The sequence below is a fragment of the Eriocheir sinensis genome, chromosome 11, assembly GCF_024679095.1.
Source record: "Eriocheir sinensis breed Jianghai 21 chromosome 11, ASM2467909v1, whole genome shotgun sequence".
NCBI lineage: Eukaryota > Metazoa > Arthropoda > Malacostraca > Decapoda > Varunidae > Eriocheir > Eriocheir sinensis.
The window spans coordinates 15,692,523-15,716,357 of record NC_066519.1 but is presented as its reverse complement, the minus strand read 5'-3'; the positions used below and the strand labels follow the sequence as shown (position 1 = coordinate 15,716,357).

General features: G+C 41.2%; 2 protein-coding genes and 1 long non-coding RNA gene across 5 annotated transcripts in view; 2 read left to right on the top strand and 1 right to left on the bottom strand.

Annotated features, from left to right (window-relative positions):
• Positions 1–346: 346 nt before the first annotated feature.
• On the top strand, positions 347–5,408 carry LOC126997192 (glutamate receptor ionotropic, kainate glr-3-like). The gene is made up of 12 exons (XM_050858225.1): positions 347–700; positions 789–905; positions 1,005–1,228; positions 1,610–1,750; positions 1,889–2,047; positions 2,148–2,238; positions 2,645–2,948; positions 3,077–3,297; positions 3,666–3,852; positions 3,993–4,092; positions 4,204–4,330; positions 4,564–5,408. Exons 2-12 carry the CDS (start codon positions 798–800, stop codon positions 4,684–4,686), a joined length of 1,785 nt encoding a protein of 594 aa, XP_050714182.1. The 5' UTR covers positions 347–700; positions 789–797; the 3' UTR covers positions 4,687–5,408.
• Positions 5,409–7,595: 2,187 nt separating this feature from the next.
• Positions 7,596–11,998, top strand: LOC126996949 (monocarboxylate transporter 4-like). Of its 2 annotated transcripts, none has more exons than XM_050857904.1 (6): positions 7,596–7,656; positions 8,630–8,839; positions 9,036–9,306; positions 9,856–10,461; positions 10,872–11,063; positions 11,302–11,998. In XM_050857904.1, exons 2-6 carry the CDS (start codon positions 8,633–8,635, stop codon positions 11,445–11,447), a joined length of 1,422 nt encoding a protein of 473 aa, XP_050713861.1. In that variant the 5' UTR covers positions 7,596–7,656; positions 8,630–8,632; the 3' UTR covers positions 11,448–11,998. The 2 variants fall into 2 exon arrangements, with proteins under 2 accessions (XP_050713861.1, XP_050713860.1); XM_050857903.1 differs by lacking the exon at positions 7,596–7,656 and adding an exon at positions 8,292–8,398.
• A 7-nt stretch (positions 11,999–12,005) lies between these two features.
• Positions 12,006–23,835, bottom strand: part of LOC126996951 (uncharacterized) — a 113,992-nt gene continuing 102,162 nt past the window's right edge. For both annotated transcript variants that reach the window (XR_007751765.1, XR_007751764.1), the window contains exon 4: positions 12,006–12,571. This is a non-coding gene — a long non-coding RNA (uncharacterized LOC126996951). The remainder of the gene's footprint in view (positions 12,572–23,835) is intronic.

Genomic DNA, 23,835 nt, shown 5'->3' with positions numbered 1-23,835 from the left:
ATATATTGACAACTTTTTTTTGTTAACAGGATTCGTTTGAACCACTCCTTACTTCCATGGAAAGAGAGAGAGAGAGAGAGAGAGAGAGAGAGAGAGAGAGAGAGAGAGAGAGAGAGAGAGAGAGAGAGAGAGAGAGAGAGAGAGAGAGAGAGAGAGAGAGAGAGAGTGTGTGTGTGTGTGTGTGTGTGTGTGTGTGTGTGTGTGTGTGTGTGTGTGTGTGTGTGTTCAAGCGGGCGTTAGTTTGTGTCCGAGGAAACACGCTTCCCCTCCTCAGTAAATGTACTTAGTTTAAAAGTAACTATATTAACCCTTGTTTCAGCTGCTGCCAAAAAAGTATTTATGAATGTTGAAAAATAAATTATCTTGAGTTATTTCATAAGCTTTATAGTTCTGGTGGTGGGCTGTAATGAAGCCAGACGTGATGTTGACGCTACTGCTCCTGCTTGAGTGTTGCATCAAATCCACTCAATCAAAATACATTTTTAGAGGTAAAGCGATACACTGCAATACCATGTTTGAAATCAGATATGTGCAATAATTTCTGAACTTGAACAATAAATTATATGTTAAGTACTGATCTTTTTATATTATATTATTGAAAGAACAAAGAGACCTGGTGGCATTCGGAGTGGTTGATTCCATTCTTATTCGACATTCACCGTGCCAGTACACAACGTTGTTTGTGACCGACGGAGAAAAGGTAATTCATGAGCATTGACTCCTATTACAAAAGCATCAAAAACTCATTTCCATGGCTCGAGACTATCTAAATCTGGCGTATCCCTTAGGATGTAGAAATGGTGCAGACGGAACGGGGGAATGCTGCCTTCCAGGTGAAACTTTCCTACCTGAACAGTAATGCTACACAAACTTACATGAAGGAGGCGGTGGACAACGTTCGCAGGGTAAGCAATTCTCTAGTAAAACCTGAAGTGTACGTTATCATGATACACTGTTGATTTAACTGACATATCATTCAAAGAAAAACTATGATACACCCCCAGATGGATGAGCTGTGGCACTGCCTGGCACTAGTAGTGGTGAGCGATAATCCAACCTTCCTCGCCGCCTTCGCTCACCTGTCTCTAAGGCGTCATGCCCTTAGGTGGTCGACAAAGATCCTTGTCCTAACTCGCCTTTCTAATAGCGAACTTGGTGGTCTTCACAGTCTCCTCTCCAACAGAAACGCCATGCTGCTTCAAGTGCAAGAGTCTGAGAGAGCTAGCAGGTAAGAAAACAATTCCTGCGATATTTTGCCAAAAAATATGCTGAAGCAATATAGATAGATAGAGAGGGAGAGAAATAGTAGGATCTCTCTCTCTCTCTCTCTCTATATATATATATATATATATATATATATATATATATATATATATATATATAGATATGTATATATATGTATATATATATATATATATATATATATATATATATATATATATATATATATATATATATATATATATATATATATATATATATATATATATATATATATATATATATATATATATATATATGTGTGTGTGTGTGTGTGTGTGTGTGTGTAAGGTTTGTAAATACTTCCAAAAATTTCCAAATAGTCCTTCAAGTTTTTGTCGGCCATAAGTATCGATGGTCGAGTGGGAGTGTACGTGTGGTCGCCGTACAGCGCCCCTGGCAGCAAGCCTTGGAGGGTGGCCACCTGGACCCCGCACAGCAGTCTGACACTGGCTTCCAACATGCCTCTCTTTCCTGATAAGTTTCATGTGTTCGTATAATGTTATTTGTTGGTGCTTAGCATTCTAAAGATTTGAGAACGCTATCAATATTACTCAAGATCTTTGCAACTCATGTATCGAAGACCCAATATTTCCATTAAAGTCTCTGCTCTTCATTGGCGCTTCAGGTTCAGCTCCGCACCAACCCTCACGGTGGCAATCGAAGTGTTGCCCCACAATACAATTTCGTGGGTGGAGGACTCCAAGGCCCCTAGTGGACAACGCCTAGTGTTTAAGGGACATATGGACAACATCGTAAAATACTTGGCTAAGGCAACAAATTTCACGTGAGCCGCAATCAATCAATCAGCAGTCTCGTTAAGAATAATGTCATATGACTATTATGGCGTGTATTAAAATCTCTTGGCTTTTCTTTGTCTTTTTTAGATTTTGGTACGTGTTGTCCCCAGAGAGGGGTTTTGGCACTAAGCTGCCTGATGGATCCTGGACCGGCATGTTGGGCATGGTTATGAGGGAGGTACGCGAGGGGCTTTTGTGTGGCACTGTAAAATATAAATATGACAGAATTATAGCTATAGTTAAATGTATATAAATAAACGTCTCTCTCTCTCTCTCTCTCTCTCTCTCTCTCTCTCTCTCTCTCTCTCTCTCTCTCTCTCTCTCTCTCTCTCTCTCTATATATATATATATATATATATATATATATATATATATATATATATATATATATATATATATATATATATATATATATATATATATATATATATATATATATATATATATATATATATATATATAAATATATATATATATATATATATATATATATATATATAATATATATAAAATAGACAGATAGATAAATAGATAGATAGATATCCTATTTACTTCTTACTAATTTATTTTATTTATTTTTCTAGGAAGCAGACTTTTCACCAGCCCCATTTATATTAAGTCCCGTGCGAAAAGAAGCTGCGGATCACACAATACCGTATTATTATGGAAATGTAAGAATTCTAAGCGGACTAAGTGGACTAAAAGTGGACCCGTGGGGTTTCCTGCTGCCCCTGACGCCTCTTGCGTGGGCAGCCACCTTGATGGCGCTAATGCTGGTGTTCGTCATCCTGCAATTGCTTCCTTACTGTCTACCCATCAGCACGCTGGGTCGCGGTGGCTGGTCGGTCAACAACGCCTTCAGCTGTGTTCGCATCATCCTACAGCAAGGTGAGGCCTTTGCGTCCGAGCTTAAGTCCTGGATACGATGGCGGCCTTTCGTTTTGAGGGTTTTATTGTTCTACGAGAACAACCTTCGGGCCTTGGCGATGACTAACTCTGCCTCACTCCCAACACAGACATCGTGTTGCTTGCGGAGCTGTGGTGGTGGGAGCGTCTGGTGCTGGGACTGTGGATGCTGACGACGCTGGTGGTGACTAAAAGTTATGCCGGAAAACTCATGTCCCTCCTGGCTGTGAGATATGTCCCACAGCCCTACCAGACGCTGAGGGACGTCCTCGACGATCCACAGGTCGCCATGCTGTGGCAAAAGAATTCTTATAACGAACAGTACTTAAGGGTATATTTTCAACAATTATATTTTTTTAACGCTGCGGAATACTTTGAGAGCCAAGATAAATATCAAAGCATATAATCACAGAATAGACAAACTTATCAAAGACCCTCCTGTGCCCTCTTTCTCAGTTTCCGCATTTTTTCAATTAGCACCATAGTAGTTCAACATGCTCTCTAAAGACAAATTAATTATCTTCTATTCTACACCAAAATCTATGCATCTGACACACCCCTTTTTTTTCAAAACGTTATACTAAAATTATGGAGGTCTTCTTTGCTGTAAAAAAATTATATTGCCTAATCCTTTAAAGAGTGCAACGCTTCATTTTATTTCCAGACATTCCCATGTCATGATTATTCCCTTATTTTTAGGATGTTAAAACTGGCATATTCCGGGAGGTGGCCGAGCTCGAAGGAGTGGGACGCCTTAAGTTTCATACACAGGCACAGACAAAGTATATGACAGTCCTAGACACCCTGGTGAGGGCCGGGGACCACGTGATTGTGGATTTCGAAATAAGTTTGAGAAGCCTTATGGCTCTTGACTTCTCTCAGAAAGGTGCTGAATCAGGGTAGATATTCATAAAATTTCAATGAAATAACGATGATTTCATGACAAATCGCATATGATATTGTCCTTTCATACGTATACGATCCTATATTACTGTACCAATGATCTCATATTTTCTGACTCCATAGGCCAGTGTGAATTTTACATGTCAAAAGATCGATATTTATCTGTTTCTGGTGCAGTGATGGCTCCAAAGAATAATCCTCTCGTCCACAGCTTTAACAAGAGGTACAAGGACTTATATTTAATGAACAAATATCTATTCCTTTTCATTTACGTACAATATTTCAACTGTTTATTTATGTTGTACACGCTGTGAAAACAATGATTTTTTTTCAGACTTATGACTGCTATCGAACAAGGCTTGATATCGTATTGGCTGGAAAATGTTCCAAACTTTACTGTTTGTGACAACATTCCAAAGAAAAAGCTGGTTACTTCATATATCTTTATTTCCAATATATGGGTGAGAAAATTATCAAAAACTAATGTATTTCATTATTTTGTTATATATATATATATATATATATATATATATATATATATATATATATATATATTTATATATATATAGATATATATATATATATATATATATATATATGTATATATATATATATATATATATATATGAACACCATTGGGCTCTACACCCTTGTCAGTGTCCTGCATATAGTTAACATCTGATTTGTGTTGCAGGGAGTTTTCGCGTTGCTGGTCGGGGGTCTGGCCACCGGACTGGTGGTCTGGTGTGCTGAACTCCTCGTCAGCCCCAAGTGCCTTATTTCCTCTCCATCACCTCTCTCGATTTCCTCACACTAACAACTCAACAGTGTGTGAAACATTGTAGTTATTACTTAATGTAATTACTCTACTGAGAATTAGATTTGTGCCGACATATTCTCTCTCTCTCTCTCTCTCTCTCTCTCTCTCTCTCTCTCTCTCTCTCTCTCTCTCTCTCTCTCTCTCTCTCTCTCTCTCTCTCTCTCTCTCTCTCTCTACTTTCATTTGAAACATAAGGCCTCCCTGCTACATGGATACAAACGAACTTGATTTTTTTTCTTAGCCCCATAAATGTGAAAATATCATAAATATTTACGTAAAGAATCGTACGTGTTACATTATTGTATGTTGACTAGGTGACTCCACGATATCTCAGATCAAATATGCGAGCAGCAGCTCAGCCAAGAAGACCAAGACCCCAGCAGCCAGACCGAAGGACAGCATCACGTACATTCCTTGTGACGCCCGATATGGACAATTTGCAAATGTAACTGAAACATCATATTATCATCTCAATCACTTTAGAGTTTGGATCAAGTCAAACCTTCATTATACCCAGATATTGTGGGAAGAAAGAGTTGTTGATGCAACAGTAATTTTTGTAATGTTGGGGCAGCGTGTAAAGTATGGGACTATTTCCATTCAGTACCTGGGCAGACCTGTCGCCGTTACCGCCAACATCCTGACACGGACGGCATGCTCGTTAGTGTTGGCAAAGGTTTAAGAATAAATGAAATTATGACAAAGTAAAATAAAAGGAATGTGGCCATGATGGACCTTAGTGTACCATTTATCAATACTCTCAATAATGGGGTCCGTTTTGTAGCCCATTATGGAAGAGGTGAAGGGAAAATATGAATCCCGCGACAAATAAAAGTCACATCGACCTGTTTGAAAGAGAGAGAGGGAGATTTTAAGTGTTGAGCTTTCCATTTTATTTCATTTTCCTAGTATATACAATAAAATTAAATGTTTCAGTAGATAAAAACACGGCCTCTTTTTTATAATAGTCGAGACGTGGTCCCCGATCATCACTAGGGTGCTGAGGCTTTCTGGTAACTGACCCTGTGAGTGGAATAAAAGTCGACCTTTGCCCTACAGCTCTGCCACCTCCAGGAACACACCGGATTTGACGCCCTTTAGGAAGGTAAGGTCCAACATAAAGATATTTTAACGTCCTTTTGGAAGGTAGCGGCCAACATAGAGATAATATTACGTCCTATGGAAAGGTATGGCCCAACATTAAGATATCTTGACGTCTAAATATGTTAAAGGTCTGTGGGAATTTAGGGGCTAACATATAAGAGTTTTCGATGTCACTGGGAATTTATGGGCCATAATATACCTATTTCACGTCTTGTAAGCAGGCAGGAGCTAAGATACGTGCCTGAGAAACCTTTGACAAATCTAAACGATGTTAGTTCGTTTCTGAGCAATATACGACCCTTCTGGTGTGGCTACAACGCGGTGGGATTTTAAAGTTTATATCTATATACGTTAGTGTCGAGACTAACAGTGGGACTGATACGTGATAACGTTTTAATGTTCATATTTGTATGCACCTATGACGACGTGAGTCTCAGTCTAGTAGTAAATACTATCTTTTCTTACTAAAAACATATATTGAAGGACCAACCCAGGTGTATGAACTATGCTTTGTATCGTGTTCCCTATTTCCTGTGGGAAACACGAAAACATGTAGAATCGTATCTCAAAACATCTGACAATGAGTCGTCCACACATAAACAGCCTTTTTGAACACAAGTCAAAATCTGTTCATCTCATCAGCACCCCTTCTCTTACTGAGGACGGGAACAGCTGAGTGTTACCAAAAATTAGGGGATAGATCTCAAGAATAATATGATGAGCTGTCAGGTGAAGAAATTGAATTTTTGAGGCATTGGAGGGCACAAAGTTTTTTTCCCTCAATCAGAAATTATAGTAAGGTCAAAGGCATTCTGTAGCGTCCAGCCTGGAGTTGCATAATTCATGTTGTGAGGGTCTTTCGCTCAAAAAGGGTTAAGTAATTCAGAGTAAAGTCATTTCCAAAAGAATGACTTGGTTTGTTTTGGAAAGATCATTAATAAACAGCGAAGTGGAAGATAGAACATAGTCCGGCGGAACACCTATGTTGAAAGGTTTAAGGGTAGAACAGTTCGGTCTATAGCGCCGGTAGTGAGCCTATTGGTTGGCACTAGACGGATAGTGGTGCAGGCAGATAATTCATAGTGGCGCCATTCTTATTTGGCTAATGCTGTCTCCCGGAGCTCCCGCTGATCCTCTACAGTTTCACGAAAAAAAAAAAATCCAATTAAAAGGGAGACGTCTCTCGAGGCAAAGCCACTGTATGGCTGCACTTAAAGTTACATGCTGTATTCAAAATGCACGTTCCATGAGCCATGAAACAAAATCAGCACCGCTTCCTCAGCAGTGAGTCTGTGGCACAGAAGGTAATTGGTGAGGCTAATCTACTCCAATTATAGTTACGACCCACACATGACGCCATGTCATTTCAACACCAATACATTACAACATGTGTGTGTGTGTGTGTGTGTATCTATATATATAGATATCTATATATAGATATATATATATATATATATATATATATATATATATATATAGATATTTATATATACATATATATATATATATATATATATATATATATATATATATATATATATATATATATATATATATATATATATATATAAAACACACACACACACACACACACACACACACACACACACACACACACACACACATACACACACATTTACTTGTGTTTTCGAAAAGCCACGAGAGTAAATCCTGGAGACGTGTACAGCGCAATGATAGCAAGACAAAACTGGAAAAAAAAATTAGTTAGTAGTGTGACGTAAGAGAAATCCGACAGCTTAGTACTTCAGCTCGGCCCACGCTTTTGGGGAGCACGGCACAGGTCAGCACCATGAGAAGCTGCCAGTGCCGCTCCACCTTTTGCTCAGGCTGGACCTCCTGCGGGTCTGTATAATACTCAGCTCTTTGAAACACCGCCACTGAGTCCACTAAAAAGTGCGTGTAGGTTCGAGGAAGTGAATTGCGGGTGATCTCCATGTTGCATATCTCAAAATTTGTTTCCATAGAAATGAAAAGCTATTTTCCTCAAGGTTCTAATCTCAAAATCAGCTACCATAATACAAAATTAAGTACACTGTATGTACCACAATACTCTAATCTCTCAAAATCTACTCGAATATTAGGAAAGAATCGGTGAAAGTGTAGTATTGTCTCCCAACTCTCAAATTTCTTAAAGCATGTGTATATATTAGAAAGCTTAGGGTGGTGTCCTTCAGGGCTCTAATTTCTCAAAATTTGGAATTTAGAAAGTGAAAATTGGTTTAACTCATGACTTTAATCCTTCAAAATCTGCTTGTAAGGTACAGGTAAAGGTCATGTTTTATTAAGTTATTTCTTGAAAGACTCAAAGTATGTTAGGAGTTCAAACCCACGCCTGATGATTTCCCAATCTGCCTGAGAGATCAAAATAACGAACGAACCTTCTTTTTTTCTGCGATCATAGCATCCAGCGCCACGTATTAACCTATACATTCATTTCCTGAGGCATCTTGTGTGAATACTGATAGGGATACAACATTCCTTCTAGGGCGACCCTGAAGCAGTCACCAGCCGAGACTCAAACCATGTCTACAAGTGCTTATGATCCGGCATGGGGACGCACATTTTCTCTACTGTTTTCCCCACAGTGAGAAGTCTCAGTCTAAAGTTTGCTTTCTTCATTAATCACGTAACTATGATCATAATCATTCAAAAAAATAATGCATTTAGTCAACTCCAGGTAGCTTAGCCTATACATCACTCACATTACATTACACTGCTCACTAAAGGTAAAATTAACAAAACAAAGTTTTCAACAATTTAAGATATGTTGCCGATACAGGTAACGGAATGGTTTATTCACTTATTCGACTTTCAGAATATGGCCATCAAAACAGAACGATCCTCGCTCATTAAAAAAAAGGAGAAAAAATCCGGTGATGATTATTGCATTCTGGAGGAGGCCGGAGATGAGGAAGACGACGTGTGCACGGCCGAAGACCGACTGCTGGAGGAAGGTTCGCGGGAAGATTACGCCCCCAACGGAGGCTGGGGGTGGATAGTGACTCTCGCCGCTTTTGTAATCTGGGTAAGGTGAAACAGACCCATACATGTAAAATTTCTTCCCTTTCCCTCTGATGTTTGATTTTTCTGTTAAATATATTTTCCCCTAAATATATACCCAGAACTTTTTTATGTTTCATTTATTCCTCACTCTCTCTTACTGTTTTCTTATTTGGATATTTTTCTCAATGAGTCCCAAACATAAGACTGGATATCCACAGCTCTTAAATGGGTCGTGCAGTGCAGTTTTCGGGGTCCTGTTCTCGGGGTTCTTGACGGATCACGGCGCTTCTTCTTCAACCACTGCTTGGATTCAAAACCTGACCTTTGTACTGTCCAACTTCTGCTCCTACCTCCTGGACCCGCTGGTGGGGGAGTTTGGGTGGCGGCCTGTCGGCATTGCTATGGGCTTGATGAACGGCTGCGGACTCGCCCTCTCCGCCTTCGCCACTTCCCCCGCTTACTTGTTCTTCTCGTACACCGTAGTAGCAGGTACACGTTGAGGAGACATGATCAATTGCGTGTGATACTTATAAGATAACATAAATAGTAATATTACTGAACAAGAAACTACACACACACACACACACACACACACACACACACACACACACACACACACACACACACACATCTATACCGATCATTACCCGGTATTCGACCCAATAATCTCTCCCTGATAATCTGAAAACACACACAGGTGTTCATATAATTGAAATTACGTAAATTGGGTTCATTTGTAGCAGGATAAAAAGTCCAGCAAACATATTTGGGAGGGTAAAAGAACAAATACATTTTTTTAATATAATCTAAACAAGTAAATGCATATTTCTAGCATGGTAAATCAAACGAGGATAAAATTTTTGTTGATTATTTTATACTTGGAGATGAAGCGTCAGCGTTTTACAGATTTTAAGTAACTAGCAAAACCTTAGTACCTTTGCACGTCAAGTTAATCTAAACATCTGACGCCAACAATCAAACAAGTAGGTCTAGAGGCAATCAAAATATGATATAAAGATTTCTCCATGTCTTTCCCAGGTATACCCGTGGACATCTTGCTAACATTAACCTTTGCTATCGTCCCGCACTACTTCACGACCAAGAGAACGATTGCCAACAGCCTCATGACCACCGGCTCGTCCTTCAGCATCATCGTCATGCCCATGATTGTCACCTACCTCCTCGATCAGTACGGCTTCAGGCACGCCACCCTTACCACCGCCGCTCTTTACTTTAACAGCTGTGTCGCGGCCATGGTCTTTCACCCTGTTGAGTGGCACGCCAAGCAACGACAACACCGGCGTAAAGTGATTGAGGTGACTGAGAAATCCACATATTCCCCATTACGAAAAGTTGCAGTCAGCGCTATTAACAACCTTGGCCATTTGAAGTCGGGAAGAGTCATCGTCATCGGCACGGTGTTGGGGATCAACGTGATGGGCCTCTTCAACTTTTACTACCTGGTGCCTTTTACGATGAAGGCAGCAGGATACACCGTCGAGGAGGTCGGGATGTGCCTCATTGTTTCCGGGATCACGGTGCTCATCACGAGATTTGTCCAGCCGCTCCTTATCATGTGGACAGGCATCACCCACAAGACTGGCCTCATGGTGGGCTCATCCATCATCGCTACCTCAATCACCGGTGTGTTTCATTATCGTTATTATCCATGTCTGGTCTTAAAATCACTATTAGTACAGTTATTTTCATTATTACTATGATCACTACTACTTTTATCATTATTACAACTAAATTACTACTACTCTACATAAGCACTTACCTTCTAAATAATCCTGATAAGGTACACCGGTTCAGGATCTTCCATAGCTTCATGTCGGTCTTCAATGCAATTCTTCAAAAATAATAAACTATACGCACAAAATATTCGATCTCTAAAAAACGAAATATCCTTATATAAAGTTAAAGTAAAACGAAAACCTGAATTCCTTTCATTTATAGCCAAGTATTAGCCAGAACTTTTGCTCCAAATTGAGTATGCCTCTTTTAACAAACTCGTACCCCATAATTTTCGCTGGGCTGGAGGAATTTGGCAGCGTTCGCCTGGTCTGAGACACTGGCAATGAAGATGACGTCGATGGGGACGTTCGGGGTCGGTTACGGCTTCTTCTTCACGTCGTACAACTTGGTGATGGTGGAGGTGCTGGGCCTGCCGATGCTCCAGCCGATGCTCAGTGTGACAGGACTCTTCAAAAGCACGTGCTTCCTCACCCTTGGCCCAATGATAGGTAATTACCCTCATTTGTGGTGCTAAGTTTATAAATCATATTATCACATAATTTGTTGACATAAAAAATGGTTTGTTGCTGAAATTTCACGCGTTGGTATTTTTTAACCTTACTCTATTGGCGCAAGGAAGAAAAGGGTAATGAAAAATATTTGATATGCTGCCTCATTTTTCCCGCCTTTCGCTATTGGATGTAAGGAATGCAGATTAGTCTCTAAAAATTAATGTGGTTCTGGCAGGGTCGGTGAGGGACATGAGTGACAGCTTCCCAGTTTGCCTTACCCTGCTGGCCATCTTCGAGTACGTCAGTGTGGCAATCTGGCTCTTCCTTCCCGCAGCTCGTAGGTACGATCAACGTAAGGCAGAGCAAGAACTACAACAATAACCACGGATAAACACAAGACACAACTCTGTGCATGTAACAACTTATACCTCTTCCCAGAGTATAGGTAAGACTAATTACAGGAATGCGAGAGGGATGTGGAAGTATTTAATGTTACCTAAAGAGTACGAAACATTGATGTTAGTGATTGCTAAGAAGAGGGAGGATGATGACAGGTATGGCAGGATTATGGAGTTTTATGAGGTTGGTAAAGGAAAAAAGGGGACTCATAATTGAAATAATTAGACTGTAGGCGACATGAATAAGTTTATATTTTTAATGACAAATTACGACTCATGTCTGTCCTTACCGGTGATTGTAACTTTCACTGGCTAAGGATTGTCAATTACATTCAAGGATATCTGAGCTAAAAAAAAAACGTCCAATTATGGTTTGAATATTTACAATAACACGTAAGGGTATACTGTAATCAATGTAAATATATTAATGTATAATTGTGGGGTTGTTCAACAAGTTTTTAGGGTAGAAGGGAAGAGATAAGCTAGTAAGGTATGTGAGGAAAAGGACTAAAGGGAACATTCGCATCCTTATTAAGTGAGACAGTGAGTTAAGCAAGCTCAAATACCTCCACAATTATATATCATTATCATTCCCTCTTTAAGTAGTTACATGCAACACAAATGCATGTCTTTCGTCTTCATCAAATAGTTCCATTGATCCAGAAAATGTGAAATAAAAATCAATCTGGGCAAGCAGCAGTTAATAAAATCCAATGTGTAACTTCCGTGTTTCATTTCGTATCAATTCAAATCATAACGCAAACAACTGTTCAACCCGATTATATGAAACAAATTAAAAGGGTATGTTCGAGAAAAATATTTAATACTACCCTTAAAGATGTGGAATGGATCGCGATGGAAGAAAACGGATGCAATGAATGGGTGACCAATCTAAACGCAGCGTGATTTTATCATTATTGTTATTATTATTATTACTTTATACGCGTCGAATTATGTTACAAGTTATTCAACTCTCTGTGCACGTAACGACGATTCTACTCCCATACGACAAGATTTTCCAAACGTCATATCAAAACGCAAGGAATTGAAAAAAAAAACGCATCCTACCTTTGTTATTTCCTCTCACACGTGACGCCGGAACCATACCTGAAAAAAAAAGAAAAATGTGTGATTGAGAAGATGGTGGGGTTAAAATATATCGATTAAAATACAGAAGTAATGAATTAATGAAGGCAAACAAAAAGTAAAAGTAAAATATAAATAAACTAGGTAACAATAAACTATAAAAAAAAATCATTACCTTAGCCACTAGCAGAGGTCATACTTTCTTTTTACCTTCTTCAAATAATAAGTTGAAACATTATAATTTACGTTCAAGAATAAAACGAAGGGGAGAGAACGTTAGTTATTTTGAGAGAGAGAGAGAGAGAGAGAGAGAGAGAGAGAGAGAGAGAGAGAGAGAGAGAGAGAGAGAGAGAGAGAGAGAGAGAGAGAGAGAGAGAGAGAGAAACCTTCCCCTCCCAGTGTTGAGTACTTGTTTACAGGTGGTCGATGCCCCGTGTTCCTTCCGGGTTACAAGGAATATTAAGGGCTCGGCATCGACCTGCCTGCTCCTCTTAAGAGTCTTGGAAGGAGTCAACCAGAAAGCAGAGTAGGTGAGCAAAGTGAAGTCCATGATAATCTTTTTATTTCTTTAATTATGATTTTAGGTCTATCCTTCAGTTCATTTGACTGGAAAAATATCCACCTTTTTACTGATAAAACAGAAGCATATTTCCAATTAATACAGCTGTAACGGATAAGCAGGCACCTAGTATGACTTAGTTTCGCCGACTAAATTATAAAAACTGGAAAAAAATAAGTATTTCAAAAAGCTATTTACAGAAACTCCTTCCTACCTATGCACCTTACTAGAAGGTAATGCAGTCTTTCTCTACAATAATATCAACTGCAAGGCAAAGGGATTCTTATCTTACCTTGGGGTAAGAATTCAAATTATAAGTTACTTAGGATATCTTTTTGATTGGCATTTCGGCTTTATTTACCTGCCTTATGTCAAGGACGTTTGTCACCGCTTTGATTTTATCTATTAACTTGCAATGTAAATATATAATGCCTTGATAGATCCGAGTAGATCAAAACACACTTAAAATATATAGTAAATAAATCATTCAAGTACGCAAGTGATGGTTTATTTAGCAGTTAAATACAACAATTATTTTTATGTGCATGTGAATCTATCAGTGGTTTACCTATCAGGTATTTCAAATCACCTATGCGTTATAAAGGCGTAACGACCTAATACGACGCAACAAGAGTTTTAGCAAGACGTGTGGCAACTAATTACCGCTAATGAAGTCAAGGGCTTCGCTCTATAAAGGTAATTACTTACTTTTAAGAACATTGTAGACAACTATCGACTCTCAAACTTCCCTTAGATCTTGGCCCGTTTGACGCCCCGCCCTTTCCCAGCCTCCACCGGCTCCTCACGCTAGTATTGGCTCTATATCTCGCTGACTCCACCTCCCGGGAGCTTGTCTTTCATAGGGGGCGTGGCGTGCAAGCTCATTCCATGCCTCACTCTTATAGTTACTTTGCTGACGACATCAATATCTCATGGCAAACGCTTCAAGTCTTGCTACATTATGTAGAACCGGCTCATACAGTAACAAGTTAAGGAAGTTAGTAAGAGTACACAGCTTCTAAAGGGGCGAGGAAGAGGAGGAGGGGGTAAGGAAGAGGAGGAGGAAGAATAGGCGGGGCTGTATATGAAGAGGTGCCAGGTATTGACCAATAAGAGAGCAAAGAGGCGTTCACTGCACGGCAACCCTCGACTTGTATATGAACGATTTCTATTATATTTCACAAAAGCTTTTTCTCGCTCCCTTGTCAGCGCCACAAACAAGGCTTTGAAGACGCTAAGTAACAGGTAAGACACATGTCCTGAATATCAATGCAAATATGAATACCAAGATACGACGGAATTTTGAGGAAAATATTGATCCTTCATAACGGCTTTCCTTTCGATTTAGTTATGTTTCGTACAGTTTTTGTTTTGGTAGGGATTCATAATGAAAACTGACCTGTACACCTGTGTATGAGTGACAGGTCGTAACAATTTTTTTTTTTTTAAGGAGGATGCAAATGTTTCTGAAATACCAACGCAATCTAATGTATGACAAAGCTTCGACTGCCTGTCGAAGTGGATGATTCTGTACCACAGACTATCGGTCGCACTTTGAATGAATATAATATTAAAAATATGAAATTGGCTAAATTAATTTACATTTTTTATACATAAGGGAAATCCTATGAAATCAGGGAAAAAATACTTCATAATATCATTTCATTTTATTTATATTCATTCGCTTTTAAGGAAATCAAAATAAACATATCGCAAAGGACCTAATATTATATATGAGAAACGTCATAAAATTACATGATGGTGGCACAGGTGATGGAGAAAGACTTAAATATAGCGAAACTCCAAGACAGGAAGGAGCAACGTGACAAGAATGTTCGGGATTAAAAATGAGGCGACACATAATGAGACAAGCAACAAATGAAGAGGATCAGGGAAGGAAACATGAGACACCTGGGCTGGAAGAAAACTGATGAAAACACAACGGGAAGAGGCTGAAACGGGATGCATAGCGAGGGAATGACAAGACTAGGGAAAATACAATTAGACAAAATGCTGTTAAGAATATTACATGAAAAAAAAATATATGAACAAAATAACAATAGATTTTCCAAGTAAAACACGCAATAAATGAAAACAGGGAAACGAGATAGATGGAACATAGGCTAAAACTCCTACTCTATCTTGAACAAGGGCATAAAAAATAGTACAATGAAGAACAAGTGAGCAAACGGGCATACGGAAACAGTAGAAAAGGGAAGAGTAAATCTTTCTTATTACAAGGAGTTCACGGAGCTCAAGCCGTGCTACGGGGGTGGAAAGAACCTTCATTTCTCAATATACAAGTATCGCAGAGACCCTCAGCGCTTCAAGGAGCTGGTAAGGAGACGCAGGACAATGGCAAGATCCGTTGTGTTGAGGGACCAGGGAGACCGTTACTCATATTGTAGTGTTCAAGAGCCTCAAGTCAGAAAGTCGAAGGGAGGGGAGGAAGCAAAGACACGGGGGAGGCGAAGTACTTATGACCGAAGGAGGGAAGATGACTCGAAGAAGAAAGGAAAGGGGGAGATTTTTCGTCTTTTTCTCTCACTTACAGAGCACTTCAGGGGAAATAATATGTTTCTCTCTCTCTCTCTCTCTCTCTCTCTCTCTCTCTCTCTCTCTCTCTTGAATACAGTTATCTTTGTGTGGCTATTGAGGAACCAAGTAAACGCGAAGAGGCGGTATGAGCCTTCGGTAACATATAGACAGATAGATAGATAGATAGTGAGTGAGTGAGAGAGAAGTGGAGAGAGAGAAAGGAGGGGGGAGAAATATGGGCTTCAGTTGTGAGAAGTTTGCCTACACCAGAACACATGGGCTTTCCAACGCTAACTATTATTATTGATGATGATATTATTGTTAAATTTGTTGTTGCTGCTGCTTTTGTTGTTGCTCCAAAAGCTGCTGTTGTAGTTGCTTGTCGTGTTGTTCTTATTAGTATTGCTCCGTGATGTCTATACAACAGTGCCCTAAAACTGGCTTCAATAACAGATAAAAATCCAAGTAATTCACCAATCAATTCCCACTAAAAAATCATTTGCAGTCAACTTGTCAAACGTTAAATCCCGTAAAAAGAATGTGCCTCGGTGAAACAAAACTGATCCACCACGTCCACTATAATAACATGAATCTGACAATGTGAAAGACAAAGGAGCAAATTTCCCGTGGAAATGAGAACAAACTATGGTGAAAAAAAAAATATGATTGTACAGTGTCGCGAGTCACGTTTCTTCTGGATGTTTTTTTGTTTTTTTCCCACCACATGAGTATGATAAAATTTGCATATAAAGTGAGTTGGCGCTTATTTTGAGCTACTTCTTTGGACTTCATAATTAAAAATACCAATCATTCTAGCTAGCAGTACAGATCGTCTCTCGTTAGTAATGAGATGAGAGGAAAACACTTAACTTATCAGCAGCTAAGTATGAGTCATTAATAAAGTGCGAAGACGACAGAAAAAAAATAAGGGAGAAAAGTGAAAAGAGGGAGTAAGAGGGAGGACCGGAGAGCAGGAGGGAGGGGGCTGATGTGGTGGTGGTGGTGGTGGAGGCGGTGATGGCAGGGGCATGTGTCGGCAGCACATCGATCTCTGCGCATTACGCCGCCAGGGCCACCTACAAGCACAATCATTACACGCCGGATGAAACAATAAGGACTTTAGGAGCTCACCAACTGCAGAGAGGCGCAACCCACAGCCCCTTTAGGCCCAAGCACTCACTCCCCTAGGGCCTCTCAGCATAAGAGTGTCCGAGAGGGCGCTTGGGGGTGCCTCATTCGGGTCCCTTGAGAGGAGGAGAAGGCCTGCCGAAGCTAATATTGTGTCTTAATTCCCCCAACTCAATGCCTCAATCTCGCCACTCCACCGAGGTCGTGATGTCAACACGAGGCAAAAAAGGCAAAGACAATGTCGGAAGGAGGAGGAAGAGGAGTGGAGTCGCCGCATCTGGAAGGAAGGAGGTAAAGAAGGAGGGTCAGGAAAAGGAGGGAAGAAGAGGCAGCGCCAGCCCATCTGAAAGAAAAGAACAAAGATGTAAAGAAAGGGAAAAGGGAGAGCTGGAGAGTTTAGGGTTAAGGGTGAGTGTGTGAAGAATGAAAGGCAAGAATGAGTGTTTGGGAGAGAGAGAGAGAGAGAGAGAGAGAGAGAGAGAGAGAGAGAGAGAGAGAGAGAGAGAGAGAGAGAGAGAGAGAGAGAGAGAGAGAGAGAGAGAGAGAGAGAGAGAGAGAGAGAGAGAATAAGAAACACAGAAAACATACAAACACCGATAAAACACAATAGAAAATCAGATAAAGGAAGAAAAAAAAGGAAAACAGTGACGGGAGATAAGTGTTTTGCCTAATATGAGCCACATGTGAAACACGATGAGAATTCCACTCGCGCGTTTATTACTGAATCGAAAACACAGAAGAAACAGAAGACAAAAGAACTTGCGTGAGGGTCTGTGTGGAAAGAGGCAAGATTATGAGGAAGATGGAGGCGTGTAGACAAAGGGCAGAGCAAGAAGAGATAGGAAAGACAAAAGGAAGAAAAAATGGAATAGAGAAGAAAGGGGAAGAGTGGTCGTAAGGAGGGGAATGAGGAATTAAATTTATAGGGAAAAGAAAGGGAGGGAGAAAAGTGAGAGGGGAGGTAAAAATGAAATAAAGGAGAGGGGGATGAAAGAACAGAGCCAATGGGAAAAAAATGGTCATATAGTGGGAAAAAAGGATCATAAAATCTATATGGAGAAAGCTGGCAAAGGGGGAAAGAAAAAAAAAATTGAAGATAAAGGGAAAAAGGGAAGAAGGGAGGGAAGCTTATACAGAAAATAAAAAAATGTATATAAGGATTATGGAAGACAGAAAAAAAATAAAAAGAGGGGAAATGAATAACGGAGATCATCAAACTGAAAAAAAGAAAAAAAAACATAAGAAGAAACGAAATTTACATAAGGGGAAAAGTGGAAGGAAAAAAGTGAGAGTAAAAGAGGAAAAGTGAGAGGTTGAGAAAGGAAATAAGACCAATGGAAAAAATGAGGCAGAAACAAAAGTGAGAGTAAAAGAGGGAAGATGGGAGGGTAATAGAGGGAGAGAGATGGAGAGGGGGAGACGGAAGGAGGGAGTAAGGGAGAGGGAGGGAGGGTAATTAGAATGATGTGTCCTTAATTGATGATTCACACCGAGGCGTCAGCCACACGCGCGCCCTGCCATTAATCTCTGCCTCCCCTTCCTTTCCCCATCTCTCTGCATCTTCCTTTCCATCAAAATCTCTCCCGCCTCCACCCATCATGTCTCCCCTCCTCTCTCCTCTCCCCTAACGTATCCTTTCCCTTCCCCTCCCCATCACGTCCTTCTCATCTCTTCTTTTTATTAAACTCTGCCTTCCATTCCTTTCCCCATCTCTCTGCATCTTCCTTTCCATCAAAATCTCTCCCGCCTCCACCCATCATGTCTCCCCTCCTCTCTCCTCTCCCCTAACGTATCCTTTCCCTTCCCCTCCCCATCACGTCCTTCTCATCTCTTCTTTTTATTAAACTCTGCCTTCCGTTCCTTTCCCCATTTCTCTGCATCTTCCTTTCCATCAAAATCTCTCCCGCCCCACTCATCATGTCTCCCCTCCTCTCTCCTCGCCCCTCCACGTCCTTCTCATCTCTTTTTATTAATCATGTCTCCCTTCCTCTCTCCTCTCCCTTAACGTATCCTTTCCCTTCCCCTCCCCTCCACGTCCTTCTCCTCTCTTTTTTTTACTAATCTCTGCCTCCCCTTCCTTTCCCTATCTCTCTGCATCTTCCTTTCCATCAAAATTTCTCCCGCCTCCACCCATCATGTCTCCCCTCCTCTCTCCTCTCCCTTAACGTATCCTTTCCCTTCCCCTCCCCATCACGTCCTTTATTAAACTCTGCCTTCCATTCCCATTTCTCTGCATCTTCCTTTCCATCAAAATCTCCCGCCCCACTCATCATGTCTCCCCTCCTCTCTCCTCTCCCTTAACGTATCCTTTTCCTTCCCCTCCCCATCACGTCCTTCTCATCTCTTCCTTTTATTAAACTCTGCCTTCCATTCCCCTCCCCATTTCTCTGCATCTTCCTTTCCATCAAAATCTCTCCCGCCTCTACTCATCATGTCTCCCTTTCTCTCCCCTCTCCCCTAACGTATCCTTTCCCTTCCCCTCCCCTCCACGTCCTTCTCCTCTCTTTTTTTTACTAATCTCTGCCTCCCCTTCCTTTCCCTATCTCTCTGCATCTTCCTTTCCATCAAAATCTCTCCCGCCTCCACTCATCATGTCTCCCTTCCTCTCCCCTCTCCCCTAACGTATCCTTTCCCTTCCCCTCCCCATCACGTCCTTCTCATCTCTTCCTTTTATTAAACTCTGCCTTCCATTCCCCTCCCCATTTCTCTGCATCTTCCTTTCCATCAAAATCTCTCCCGCCTCCACTCATCATGTCTCCCCTCCTCTCTCCCCTCCCCTCCACGTCCTTCTCATCTCTTTTTATTAATCTCTGCCTTCCCTTCCTTTCCCTATCTCTCTGCATCTTCCTTTCCATCAAAATCTCTCCCGCGTCCACCCATTACGTCTCCCTTCTCTCTCCTCTCCTCTCTTCTGTTCCCTCTCTTAACCTATCCTTTCCCCCCCGTCCGCTCTAAGTCTTTCCTCTATTCTTTTCTCTCCTCTTCTCCCTTCCCCTTTCCTATTCTTCCCATCCGTACTCTCATCCCTTCTCCTCTTTTTTTCTAGTCCTCGTCACCATCTTCACTTTCCCACATTTTATCTTTCGCTTTAATTATTTTCACCTCATTTTCGTCTCCCCTGAAAGCCAATCCCATTTTCTATATCCTCGAAAACTTATAAAGGAGTAGTAGACGTATACGCACATATAGTATATATAGCTCCACTGAAAAAAAAAAATAGTTGGAGTAAATATTTTCTTCAGGTGTGCAGGAAATTCGTTTTTTTTTTTTTTTTTTTTAAATACAAATTCTTTCGATGTCCAGCATCACGTGTATTTTTTAATTTAAATGAGAAACAGAAAACGTGGTTTCTCAATATCGTAATTCCCTCTAAGTTACGGGACGACTCATAATGGTTTCGAGGCAGGTGAGTTACGTTCGAGGCAAGATTACTAAGAGGAAGACCTCGGTTTCTCTCTCTCTCTCTCTCTCTCTCTCTCTCTCTCTCTCTCTCTCTCTCTCTCTCTCACCGCTCCTGTAGACTTTTTATCCTTTTCATTACTGATGTTTTCCTGTACACAAGGTGCGGGGAGGGGGTAAACAACCTCTTGCTCTCTCCTTAAAACGATATGTTGTTTCTAATTGGATCAGGATTTAATTAACTGCTTAAATTATCTCCATCCGTAGTTTACAAGGAGGCCCAGAGGCAATGTAAACCCTACGGCTGCCGCGTGTACGGGCGGTAACCGCGAGCTACGGAGGCGTGTGTTGGGCCCCTTTTGTGCACATTCTGAAGGGGCCAACGCGGCTTATCTGGTTTGTCAGCTCCGAGGGGGTCGTGGAGGGTGTGTGCACGGGGGGAAGGTAGGGGCTCTTGTAAGGTCCTGTGGGGGCCCTGGTGTCCTATGGGGGGAGGGGGAGTCAGAGGAGAAGTAAGGGTCTGGGGGTTGCGAGATGGTTGTCAGACGCCGAGGCGAAGGTCGAGAACGGGACGTAAACAGTGTCATGAAGGATTAGTTCGCGACATTGAGAGTAAGCCTTGTAGAGGTCTTGGGTCAAAGGGAAGGGGGGGGGGGGGATTAAATAAAAAAAGGGGTATATGCGAGGGCGTTCACAGATATTAAAATGTCCTGTAGATTCACCTAAGAGTCGGCGATGTATTGCTGATAGTGAAAGCTGAGGTCCGGTGATGTATTAAGTGGTGTCATTTATTCAGAGCCTCAATGAAAATTCAAGAAGAGAGACACTGGGGGTGAAGTAAACATATGGCATGTGGAAGAAGGCTAATAGATGACTGACGGCGAGATTAACGGATGAGGGGGAGGGAGGGGGAGCGAAGACAGGGGGAGACAGGAAGACTGGGTACGACAGGCAGAAGAAGAAGAAGAAGAAGAAGAGATGATGATAATGAAAAAGAAGCAGGAAGAAAACAAGAGCAGGAGAAGAAGAAGAAGAAGAAAGAAGAGATGATAATAAAAAAGAAGTAGAAAGAAAACAAGAGAAGAAGAAGAAGAAGAAGAAGAAGAAGAAGAAGAAGAAGAAGATTATGAAGAAAAATAGGATAAGGATGAGGATAAAGAGGAGAGAAAAAAAAAAGAGGAGGAGGAGGGAGAAAAAAGTAAAGGAAGGAGGGAGGGATAATGGGAGGAGGAGGAGGGGCGAGGAAAGAAGAGTTAAGGGAGAAAGGAAGGAACGCCGCGGGGCTGAGGTATTGAGAGGAAAAGTTAATTAATGGAGTTTTGAATGGCAGACATAGCCATCCCTACACAGCCTCTGAGCCCCCTAACACAAGTATACGTGGAGCCACGGAAGCTTACCCGGGACATAATGAGCTGCCGCCGCCCGGGGCAAAAAGTGGTATTCAAAACAAATTGTCTTATCGGGAAAATGACGTTGAGGAATTAGTTTGTGTTGACGATGAGGGTATGATAGGTTTGGAGGAGATCAAGAAATGGTTCGAAAAGTATTGAGTGGGCTAAAAAGCAAGTAAAGAGGAAAAACAAAGATGTGATGTACGAGAAGGAGTTGAGGAGTAAATAACAGGAACAAAAGGACAACGTGGAAAGCAAGGACAGGCTAAACGGTCATTTGGGAAAAGGGGCGATTAGAAAGAGGTATTTAAAAGCAATTCCTTACAATAAAACGAATGTATAAGTGACAATAAGGAGAAATATGGAAAACAAAAACGTAGACTGAATAAGAACATAAGAACATAAGAACGTAAGGAGTCTGCAAGAGACCGGTTGGCCTATACAAGGCAGCTCCTGTACACTCAACCCCACCTTACCTCACCATTCATGGCTTCATCTAACCTCTTCTTGAATTCTACGGTATTGGCACCCACAACATGGCCCCCAAGCCTGTTCCATTCGTCCACCACTCTATTGGTGAACCAATTCTTGCCTATGTCTTTGTTGAATCTGAATTTGTCTAACTTAAAACCATTGCTACGCGTCCTACCTGGCTTTTTTACTATCAAAATCTTATTGACATCCCCTTTATTAATGCCCTTCATCCATTTATAGACTTCGATCAAGTCTCCTCGCAACCTTCTCCTTTCTAGCGAGTGTAGATTTAACTGCTTCAGCCTGTCTTCATAAGGCAAGTTTCTCACCCCCTGAATCATCTTTGTCGTCCTCCGCTGTACAGATTCTAACATCTTGATATCCACTCCATAGTAGGGGGACCAGAAAGTTTGTCTTCCAGTGACCTGAATATACTGTAATTGTCAAGGACGAGAAAACAGCGATGGAGTGAGGAGGAGGGGGAGGAGGAGGGGGAGGAGGAGAAGGAGGAGGAGGAGGAGGAGGAGGAGGAGGAGGAGGAGGAGGAGGAGGAGGAGGGGGACGAGGAGGAGGAGGAGGAAGAGGAGGAGGAAGAGGAGGAGGAGGAGGAGGAGGAAAATAAGTGAACCGAGCAGCAAGTGAAAGAGGGAAGGGAAGTAGGAAGATGCAATATTAAAAGAAAGGAAGGAATGGAGTATGGAATGGAGAAAGAAGAGGAGGAGGAGACCGTCAGATAGCACTGAGATACATTGACCTGATACCATACTCAGAGAAAAAGAAGTATAGCAGAGACGAGTGTGGGAGAAGAAGGAGTGGAGATGGAGTGATGAGGTATAGGCGTGAGGACGGAGGTAGGGCGCCGGGGAGAGAAGGGATCACCAGATAAGCGGGTGGTCGACGAAGCCGTATCGATTGGTTCAGTAATTGTGGCAAGTTAGTGTTCATTAGCAGCCACCGAAGTCCCCAGGATTGATCACCTTGCGGCCTTGATGGAGAACCGAGTGTATGAAAGAGGAGCGAGAAGGAGAGGGAAAGAAAAAAGGTCTCAGACGAAGGTATGCGTTTACGAAGGGAAAAGTTACGGGGTTAAGATCGATAGAGGTAAGTTTATTGAGAAAGAGAAGAAAGATGTAGAAAATAGGAAGGAATGAGGTAAAGGCCGCTCAGATTAGAAAGAGAAAAATAGAGTTTGGCTGAGATAGAAAGGTAAGGGTTAGGTGGGAAATGGGGTCAAAGTTCGAAAACTAAAAAAAAAGTTGGGATTTGAATTGGAGTGAAAACGAAGCTAAATTAGAAAAAATCATGATGAAGAGGAGAGCTTACGAAGGAAATTAATCAGACAAAGGTTACACATAGCAAAAAATAAAGTTGTATCCTTTAAAGGGACAACTAAAGAGTATGTTAGAAAAAGTGAAAGAAAATGGGGTGAGAAATGGCTGTTGGGGAGAAGGGAGAGTACAGACAAAGGGCTGAGGGAGGAAGAGTAAAGAGTTCAGAGGGAGAAAAGGGACACAGGAAGGAGAAGCGTGCGTACGAATATTTAGATGAAGCTAAATGCGAGGCAAAGAGGTAGACAGGGAGGGAAGGTAGGATATGGGTAAACTGGTGGACAGGTGGTTGGGTAGGCTGAGGGGAAAGAAGGGAAGAAGGGAGAGGAAGGGAGGGAGAAAGGAAGGGACGCTAAGGGGGAGGTATAACAGGAAAGCAAAGGAAAAAAAACAACTCAAAATGGAAAGAGAAAATAAGATATATAAAAAAGTAAAAATAAAAATAAAATAAAAAATATTAGGGATACA